The sequence below is a fragment of the Atta colombica genome, unplaced genomic scaffold (assembly GCF_001594045.1).
Source record: "Atta colombica isolate Treedump-2 unplaced genomic scaffold, Acol1.0 scaffold27, whole genome shotgun sequence".
In the NCBI taxonomy this organism is placed as follows: domain Eukaryota; kingdom Metazoa; phylum Arthropoda; class Insecta; order Hymenoptera; family Formicidae; genus Atta; species Atta colombica.
The window spans coordinates 3,037,163-3,047,180 of record NW_017259370.1 but is presented as its reverse complement, the minus strand read 5'-3'; the positions used below and the strand labels follow the sequence as shown (position 1 = coordinate 3,047,180).

The window sequence follows — 10,018 nt, the reverse complement described above, 5'->3', positions numbered from 1 at the left end:
ACACACACACACACACACACACACACACACACACACACACACACACACACACACACACACAAACTTTAGTAACAATTAAAAGCAATTTTAAAATAACTTATGATATTAAATGTGAGGTTTCAATCTTTTAACGTATTAAATTTTACCAAATCTTTTTTCAATGGTGTCTTCGGTACAACTCTCACTCCTTCCGTCACCACACTCGAGGTACAGTTAGATAAATTCTTTGTAAGATTCGAAGCAGCAACTTGTTTGGAAATGACTTCATTACACAGCCGATCAAATTCGATCTTAGCTTGATTCTTCAATCGTTTCAAATAATTTAAAACACTATATGATAAAGAATTATCCATATTATCGGGTATCAAGGTTTGTGCTAAAGGCGCGGACGCACCCATCCTAGTTAACGCTCTCCTCAATGACTGCAATAAATGATATTTTGATAAAAATGTTTTCAGAATATATAATTATTTACAAGTACAGGTAAACTTACGGCGGCATAATAGGTAGGCATAGTCCTTATATAACCCTGGAATTGCGCCCTCCATTCAGGTGTCGGTTTTTGCCTATGCACCTTGAAGAGCTCTTCCAGCAGCGGTAACAGCACGGGATAGTTATAAGGCATGACGAAGAGATTTACGCAAGTTAAGTTTGTACTAGCTTTCAAATAACCAAACGGGTGGCCTACTTCGCTCGACTTATACGAATTGGCAACAAACACTTGCCAACATGTTGTCGGCTGTTTCCGCGCTAAGATGTATTGCGTCAAAGGGCTTGGTTCCAGCTCATACTTGTCGAACGGTAAGTTTTCGATCACCATTGGTTCCTGACTGGTGCACGTGAATTTCACATTTGGATGCGCCGATCGTGGCGGTAACGAACTGGCGCTAAGATCTGGCCAGAAGCTTTCAGGAATCGGCCAAAAACCTACCGCAAACCCTTTCTGGGCTGACCGCGGTACATAGATCAGACGTCTACAGGAATACCAAGCCGTGTTTCCCGGCGCTAACGCGTTGGGATACTGAGTGCGTGGTCCGTTCGTTGCATTACCATCATCCTCATTTTCCTCCTCATCCTGATGTTGCGGTGCCTCGTTGGCCAATGGCGGTGGATCAGGACCGATTTTCTCAAAATTTATCACTACACCTGATTGAACTTTCTGCACCAGAGAATCTATGCACTGTATCATCATCCTGAACGATGTAATGCAGTACGAACGACCTATATATAAGTCAAGAAATTAAAAATTTATTTCAATTCTTTTAAAGCACGTACTAGAGGAAACTATTTGTTATTCTAAGATTGCAAGCTGCATCTCTTTACCTCCAGTCACTTCACACATTGCATCTATTGGTGATGCGTCACTCGCCACCAAGCCTATGTCTCGTTCGACAGCTGGTGTTCCCGATAAACGCAGCACCAAAGAGAACAATCTTTGGTCCCATCTAAATGGCTCCTTTGTCAGTTCGGATCCAGGTATCGGGGAATGCATCGGCAACGTAAACTACAAGAGAATTTTATTTGTCCTTATATGATGAAAAAGAAATCATATGCTTTATTTAACAATAACAGCAAAAGATTATACTTACATCTTGGTGGACCCCGCTGTTAGTCGTATATTTTCCTCCGTCTGTTATAACAACTATAACGGATGGTTCTAAATAAAATGGACATCTCCCTTGACCATATGTGTCTATACCAGTCTGCATACGGTTTATGTTCAGTACATCCAACGCGTGTTTCAAGGCGGCACCTAATGTTGTCAAACCGACACATTGTAAGTTTTTGAGTTCGTTCATAAAGGTTGCCAAGTTCTCCTTCCATCCTGCCTGAAAAAGTATTGATCCCATGAAAAACATATGCAACTCTCCCAAGTTAATTTCTAACTTAATTTAAGCTTATATTTTTTTTAAATAAAATAAAGTTAATTACGTTCGCAAAATAAATCATTGAATTCTTCTATTAGGTTTAAAAATACTAAAAAGTATGGGAGATAAAAAATATAATTTCAAATGTTTCTCGTTTTCTAAAATCATACATTAGATAAAATAACATCTAAAAAAATCCTTGTATGATTCTAGATTTTTATAGCTAAAGGTCCATCCAAGATTATCATGTACAGTTGAATTCATTAGTGATTTGTAAATAATAACAGAATTACATAAAATGCTGTTAAAAATATATCTTTAAACAAAATTTTAAATTTTAAACACACTTAAATGCCAGTCTGGTGTTTTGTATACATTTTCGGAGAATTTATCCAGTTTCGTATACGGAACAAATATTGCTCACGTAAATCTTACAGGTAATAATAATGATGTATTTGATCATTCACACTATACTGAATTAGCATGCATTAAAAACTGCTTTATATTTAAAGAATTTAAAAGTTTAGATACTTAAAGTATCTGAATATAGTGACATAATATAATCAGCTTTGACAATGAAATAATATACATATATACATTCTATTAAATAACATGACAATATCATTATATACGTGACAATATTATTGCACTTTATACTTTATATTTTTGTACTTTTATATTATATTTATACCTTATCAATTTCAAGCAACTTTTAATATATAATCTCATGTAATGCAAATGTAATGTAACTGAAAAAGTTGTTTTTTATAGCTGACTTAGTATACACTTTTGGAACACAATATGAAATAAATATATGTTTGATTCTTAGCTAAATTGAGAAAAAAGTTTAGTCTACTATCAAAAATAAAAAAACAGAAATCGAATTTACTATAAGATTTCATAGAAACAAGGGATGCGGGAAAAGATTCGATTTCAACTCTCATTTCATACCCATATGTTTCGGATCATAAGAGATTGATTGCAGAATAGATTGTAAGTAAAAAGAACGAGGTGAATTATAATCCGGAAGTGATAAGAACAAGGAATAAAGAATTAAGAGTGGATTTAAATAGAGGCTCTAAGTTTGAATCTCGCCAAAATTGGCGCGCAAAATTCGCGATGCAGGAGGGCGCCAAAGGCGCCTTTCCTTTTCCTCTTGGACGGCGCTTTCTTTCCCAGCCATTGCACCTCCAGCGACGCATATCTTTCGCAGTCGTGTGCCACAGGGTAGAGAATGAAGGCAGGGACGAAGAGGTGAGAGAGGAGAGAGCCATACTACTGACGCAGAACAGAGACACGTCCGTGCACGTTCGCTCCTTCATATCATCCACCGCGCATTAATTATTCGGCGCCATTAAGCGAACCTAACCCAAACTCAGGACGGTTCAAGAGAAAAGGGAGGGGGGAGGGGAAAGAGAATGAACACCTCTCCGGGAGCATCCTCGCAAAGATAGGCTAAGTTAAACGACATGAAGAGACACATGTAGACGAGATGCGGGAGATACAAAGGAGGTGGAAAAGCGAAAAAGAAAACGATGGGAGAGAAAGAGAGAGGAGGAACAAACGCGTGACCGAGGATATACCTTAATGTTCTGAGGTGGATCTTCGAAGGTCAGGAGCATGTAACGATCCCCGCGGCTCTCCGGCGATCTCTGTCGAACCTAGAAAAAGGATTATTTCACTTATATTTTTTCTTTCTGCCTTTTTTTTTCTTCACGCGCGCGCTTCCCACATTCAGAGCACGAACCGCGTTACCCTCCTCGTCATCGAGAAGGCTAGGTGCCCGAACGAGAGAGAGACGGAGAGAACGCGGAAAGGGAAGATGAAAGAGATAGATATACTTCCCTCTTCTTTTCCCTCGTCCCCTTCCATCCCTGTGTATCCCGTACGGACACGACGAGGACGGTGACTCGGCTCGGCTCGGCGCGGCGCGGTGTGGCGTGGCGTGGCGCGGCGCGACGCGACGGGACAGTAAAAAGCTGCTGTCCTGGGCGTACCTTGACGAAGGTTTCCACGGCGCTCTTGGCTACGTCCAAGAGCGTAGGCCGCCCACCCAAATAAGCCCTCTGATTCATGGAGGCCGATGTGTCGATCAAAAATACTATTATGGTCATCTTCGGGGGGAGACTGTTACGGCGGCGACGGTGGCAACGGCAACGGCAACGGCGAGACGGTGACGGCGGTAGCGGCGGCAGCGACGACGACGAGATCCGAGTCGCGCTCGACGCGTCGTAACGTACTCGTGCTCGTTTATTAACTGGCGAGCACCGAGACGCTGGCCCGTCGGAACTAGCTAGTTAAGCGCCCTACGGCGGCGGCGGCTACGACGACGACGGCGACGACGACGACGACGACGACAGCGGCGGCGTGGAGCATAGCTGCCACGACCATTGAACAGCTCTGCGAAGCGAATATGCTCTCCGAAAAACTTGTCTTTTATCGTAACGGCGCTCGCTTGGTCCGTTTCTCTCCCTCTCTCCCTTTCTCGCTCTTTCGTTTCTACGTTTACCACGGCGTGTATGTGTATATAACTATATACCAATGAATACGTCTGCCCGCGAGAGTACGCGGTCGGAGTATAAGGGCATATTGCGCGTATGTGTGCTGCCACTCCTCTCCTCGCGCCTCACCGTCGACACCTCTCTTTCTCTTTAATACGAATCTAACCTATCTCCCTCGTGTTTACGCGCTCGTCCCGAAACTCGGTCTCTCTCGGTTCCGCAGGTCGCGCCCTCTCGATCGCTCGAGTATACACGTAACGACATGGAGCGTGCCACGTGATCGTCTCCGACATCCCGCTATTGGTTCCCCACCACTTTGTTTGCGTAGCCGCTACGCTACTTGCAGCTTCGTGTTGCTTCGGACTCGGACTCTTCTGCACTTGGCTGCACTCCCGATGTTTCATCCTTGTCTTATTAATGCCGCGCACTTGGAGTCCGTCTATGTCCGTCGCGGACGGTGCGGAAGGTGCACGTGAGACCTACTTCTTTTTTTCTGATCGACTTGTCACATCACCGTGTAGCGTACACCTTGTAGCGCTTTGGGGAATGCGTTGCGTTGCCCGTTCTATGGGTTCTACGCCTCGCGCGCGGCTGCTTTTGTTGCATCTTTCTTTGAACGATTCCGACAGGATGATCGAAGCAATTTCAGGAAATGAACATTCGGTCTCCGATAATTCCAACCTATCGGCGACCACCGATACAAACATATCGGACGATGCTAGGTGGAAAAACATCCATATTGATTTTACAAATACGTTGTCTAATCCCTTGTGCGATTAATCAATGTAAAATAACAATTTACTTAGTAGTAGTAGTAATAGTAGTAGTAGTAGTAATAGTAGTAATAGTAGTAGTAGTAATATCAGTAATTGTGTAGTATAGTTATGGTGCTCATATATATTCTTTGTCGTAAAAAATGTCCTTTATTTCAAGTAACTGTCTTAGATTCATTTATTTTTTCTCAAAATTCAATTTTCCATCATAATAACAGGAAATTTCTTTCTAATTATTATTATAATATTTCGTGTACTAATGAGCGAATTTTTATGAAAACATTACCGACAAATTTCGTTTTACATGCAGCAGTATTAGCTAAAACAGATAATTAGCTAAAACAATAATATCCAAACGAATATCTAAAATGAATCATGATTGATTGAAAAGTAACTTTTAATAATCAAATTTGCAGTTAATTTAATGTTATATTTTAATATTGTGCTTATTAAAATTTATCTCACGTATATTGTAAATAAAAAAATTTTAGAAATTAATGCGCAGACTTCTGACAATCACAAATTAATTTGGAAATATTTAAGAATAAAGACTAAAATTTTCAAATTTGTCCTTTATTTTTCTAAGAATGTCATCATTATATATAGGTAATAACAAAGTACGTATTTATAAAAAGTAGGACAATTCAAAGTTTAAGTGCCAATCGTAGACAGTCAGTTAAATTAATTATAAAAAATATTGTATTAAAACAAAACTTTATCGTCGGAGAACGTCTCGAAGCGTTCGTGGAACCGCGTCGAAGGATCTCAGCGAGAGTGAAGCGGCTTTCAGAGCCACAGAGATGCAACCGATCTCGTCGAGATTCTTATGAATCCCGTAAATTATTCCGGCAGTGAGGCAATCTCCGCACCCGCTTACGCTGAGTATCTCGTTCGCTTTTTCCGCGCCGTCAACGGCGGGGTACAATCGGGACGCGACCGAGGAATCGGCAATCAGTTCGCCACACTCGTCGTAGAAGGGCTCGTTTTGCAAAGCTTTTCGGGTCACCTGCAAAATAGAAAGTTAACGAGTACATATGTCGGAACATCGTTAATTTATATCTCTAGATTAATTTTAGATTAATTTTAATCTTGATTTATAATTTTTGTCGTTATCTACATTGAAAAAAATTTTCAGTTGAAAATGAATGAAACATTCTATTATATCAATCGGAATTCCAATCATTGTGATTAGATACCTCGATTAGAATTAATATAATAGATTTAATAAATAACTATAAAAATCTCTAATTTTTCTACTAGAATTCCAATTAATGTAATCAGATTCTTTTTCCAGTATTCTAAGAATCAGAACAAAATAAAAACAAATAAATTAAATCAAAATTAAATATGATAAATTCAATTGCTCTATGCTTAATATTTATTAAAGGCTATTTTATATAAAGTATCTACAGAAAATGCAGTGGCATAATGTAATCAATAATTTGAAATTGGACCGATGAGAATAAATCTAATTATATAAGAGAAATCCTATTTTCGATCAAAGTGAATCTTGATGCTTTAATATTTCGCGATATGAATTTATACACATCCAATTCTGCGAACTAAGTACCGAAATCTTTTTCAGTCTTGAAAGGCAATTATAAACGAAAGTAGAGAAGTAATATCACAGCAATTTAATAATTGTGTGCTCAACTCTGGCTGAGGTAATATTTTTTGAGATAATAAACCATTCGCAATTTTTCTTATTAACATCAAATTATATATTAATATTTTTATAACATATTTATTATTAGCACTAATATTATTAAATTGCTTGTCAATTTAATGTATGATATTATTACTTTAATTCTGTTCATAATTGCGTTTCATGACTGAAAAAGATTTCGCGCGGTTTGCAGAATTGGATGTATATAAATTCACACCAAAATATTTAAGATCCGTTTTGATCGGAAATTGGAGGATTTCTCTTACATAATTAGATAATGAAATCAACTTTAACAATAATACACATTCAGTTAAATAACGTGACGATATTATCATCGGATATTTAATCATTTACAATATTTATGTGTTCCTATATTTACTATGTATATAATATCATGAATAGCTGCTTTTAATATGCTTCAATTTAATGTAATGCAAATGACAGAATTTGCTATTAATCTATATGGTAGAAATGAATTTTAGACAACGAATTTCAAACGCAATTGGGATGCGAACCAACACTCCCTGCGCCCCTAAGGTGGTTATGACAACTGGAACGTGTTCGATTAACTGTTCAGCCACGCTTTTTGTAGCCATCAGGTCCATACTTTCGGAAACGGGGATGTTAAAGTGTTCCCCTATTATTTTCAGTTCGTTCTGGTTAGGCGAGATAAAGTGCAGTACGTTTTTCCATTGTGGTCCAACTTGGAATATCTTTGCCGCCGTTTTAACATCCGTAGGCTCGTACCAGACTGTCGAGAAAAATGATTAAAATCTTTATTCGTTCCAAATATATACACATTTATTAAAATTATTCAAGATCTTAGATTTTATTGTATAATCTCTCAAGAAGTTTTAATATATGATCTAATATATGATAAAAAGAAGGAGAATAGGCAAAAAGTGAAAAGTTAAAAGGATAAAAAGATTTTATTATTTAATTTTCTTTAATGGGCACAAAAAGTTCCTCCATAAAACAGGAGAGGGAAAGGTCATCGAAATTCCAGGGGAAGGGGATACATATTGCGGAATGCGCAACCGGCGCAAACAACGCGTAAACAACGCACTCTAGCGTTCGCACGCTAAGCTAAGCTTCCTCTGAGCCGAGAGGAAGTCGCATACTTGTGCGTTCCAGGTGGGATACGAAAATATACGGCGAATACGAGGAGTTTACACTTCCTTTTCCACCGTCCTTCATTACATATACATCCGAGTGACGCTCGCGAGTAATGGGAAAGACAAGGACGGGCAAGGCCGCCGTCGTGTGCACGGCGGTGGCGTTCGTTCTGGTGGTGATCGCGTTCACCACACCCAACTGGCTAGAGACCGACGGGAAATTGGATAATCCACAATTCGTCAAGATTGGTAAGATTATACATGACTAGATGCGTATACATCTATACTTGCAACTATAAATAACTTATATTTGAAATTTATATTCAAATATTAGACACAAAGGAGTTGTCAATTTTGGTGTCTCTTATACTCGTTTCCATTAATATAGATTAACTTTAATCTCGATTCTTGTTTTTCATCTTTTTCTTCATCTTTTTCTAATTTTTAGAACTAGAAAAAATGAAGAGTAAGTTGAACCGAGATTAAAGTTAATCTACATTGGTGGAAATGAATATTAGCAAATTCGATTGAATGTACTCAGTGCGTACTGATGCATAAAGATCCTATATTAGAGTCTGACTACGAGCCAGGATTTTTGTCAAAATCCTAGAAAAAAAAAAAGATACATAAGTATATAATTTCTCCTGTGCAACGCAAGTGATCGAATTCGCTACTATTGGTAGAAATGAATATTAGATATATATATATATACTTACGCTAACTCAAAGAACATACAAAAGTCAAAGAACATACAAAAGAACAAAATGATTCTATTTTAATTCTTAACGTCAATAGACAGTCAAATTTTATAATCAAAAATCATTATTTTAATTTTCATTTTGACTTCCGTCAAAATAAAGTCATTTTGATTTTCTCTTGACTTGGTGTATTTCTTGAGAATTTATACTATCCCACTCTATAATCTTAATTAAAGTTATAGAGTGAAACAATAGAAGTTAGAATGAAATAATATAGGGAAAGTTACATATATCTTTCTCTCATAGGATTTTGACAAAATCATCTATGATCAGACTCTGTTATAAGATGCATATTAACTAAAGCCATTATATACAAATTGATGTTAAGCTGTGTGTTCAATATAAGTACAGAAATAAGTTAAACTGAGAAATTCTCGATACATTTTATTGTGTTGTTAAATATTTTATAATTCAAAATACTTGACTTGACTTTCACTTTTAAATTAAATCAAGTTCAACAGTTTTAAAATCCATCCAGTACACTGTGTTATATACATAATAGGATTAGTCGTCAGAAAATTATTATTTTATTTATTCTGTTTCTTATCACAGATTTTTTTTTTAAGTTTCTCATGGAATGGTAATTATATTTGAAAAACTATTTTGAAACATATCTTTCTACTATGTCTAATTAATAATTTATTTTCTAATAATGTGATTATATAAGCATGAAACATTTAGCTGGCAGCGACAAAGCGATTGAAAAACAATGCTGTTTGCAGGTCTCTGGCAGGTGTGTTTCCAAGGATTCCAGGATCCGCGTCATCTCTATGATACCAGATTCTATGGATGTTGGTGGGTGTTTGAAGAAGAGTATTACATCATACATGACATACTTCTACCCGATTTCTTCGTCGCCACGCAGTTCTTCTTCACGCTGTGCTTCACCTTGTTGCTGATAGGAAGTTTTTTGACTATTTTATATACTTGTTGTTCGCGTCAGCATGACAAGTATCAGCTGCTTCTGTGGGCAATCGGTGGCAATTTAACTTTGGCAGGAATATGTGGTGTTATATCGGTGATTATATTTGGTGCCAGAGGTGATGGTCGAGATTGGATGCCTAATTGGGAGCACAATGATATCAGTTGGTCCTTTGCCTTAGCCGTCGTCGGCAGTTTTGTCCTGATAGCCGCTGGTGTCTTATACTTAATCGAAGGACGTAGACATAGGAAGAAGCAGGAGCGAATATTGAACGAAGAACAAAAAACGCATACGACCATTTAGCATATTTTTACATCGTAAATCAAACAAATATTCCCAATGTATCAAATGATACATCGTGTAAGCGCAAATTTTATCCACTGAACATGTATCACGGATAAATCTTTGAAGACTA

General features: G+C 37.7%; 3 protein-coding genes across 3 annotated transcripts in view; 1 reads left to right on the top strand and 2 right to left on the bottom strand.

Moving 5' to 3' along the window:
- The window catches only part of LOC108689370 (integrator complex subunit 6), a 6,437-nt gene extending 1,704 nt beyond the window's left edge, over positions 1-4,733 (bottom strand). Inside the window, exons 1-6 of the mRNA XM_018196107.1 lie at positions 3,866-4,733; positions 3,452-3,529; positions 1,590-1,829; positions 1,324-1,504; positions 494-1,221; positions 147-422 (exon numbers count right to left, since the gene is read on the bottom strand). Of these exons, the coding sequence (XP_018051596.1) occupies positions 147-422; positions 494-1,221; positions 1,324-1,504; positions 1,590-1,829; positions 3,452-3,529; positions 3,866-3,982 (1,620 nt within the window). The 5' untranslated portion in view covers positions 3,983-4,733. The remainder of the gene's footprint in view (positions 1-146; positions 423-493; positions 1,222-1,323; positions 1,505-1,589; positions 1,830-3,451; positions 3,530-3,865) is intronic.
- Positions 4,734-5,857: 1,124 nt separating this feature from the next.
- LOC108689511 (pseudouridine-metabolizing bifunctional protein C1861.05) overlaps positions 5,858-10,018 on the bottom strand; it is a 26,803-nt gene continuing 22,642 nt past the window's right edge. Inside the window, exons 8-9 of the mRNA XM_018196290.1 lie at positions 7,324-7,559; positions 5,858-6,148 (exon numbers count right to left, since the gene is read on the bottom strand). Of these exons, the coding sequence (XP_018051779.1) occupies positions 5,858-6,148; positions 7,324-7,559 (527 nt within the window). The remainder of the gene's footprint in view (positions 6,149-7,323; positions 7,560-10,018) is intronic.
- On the top strand, positions 7,773-10,010 carry LOC108689509. The gene is made up of 2 exons (XM_018196289.1): positions 7,773-8,172; positions 9,404-10,010. The coding sequence occupies exons 1-2, from the start codon at positions 8,037-8,039 to the stop codon at positions 9,904-9,906; spliced, it is 639 nt and encodes a 212-aa protein (XP_018051778.1). The 5' UTR covers positions 7,773-8,036; the 3' UTR covers positions 9,907-10,010.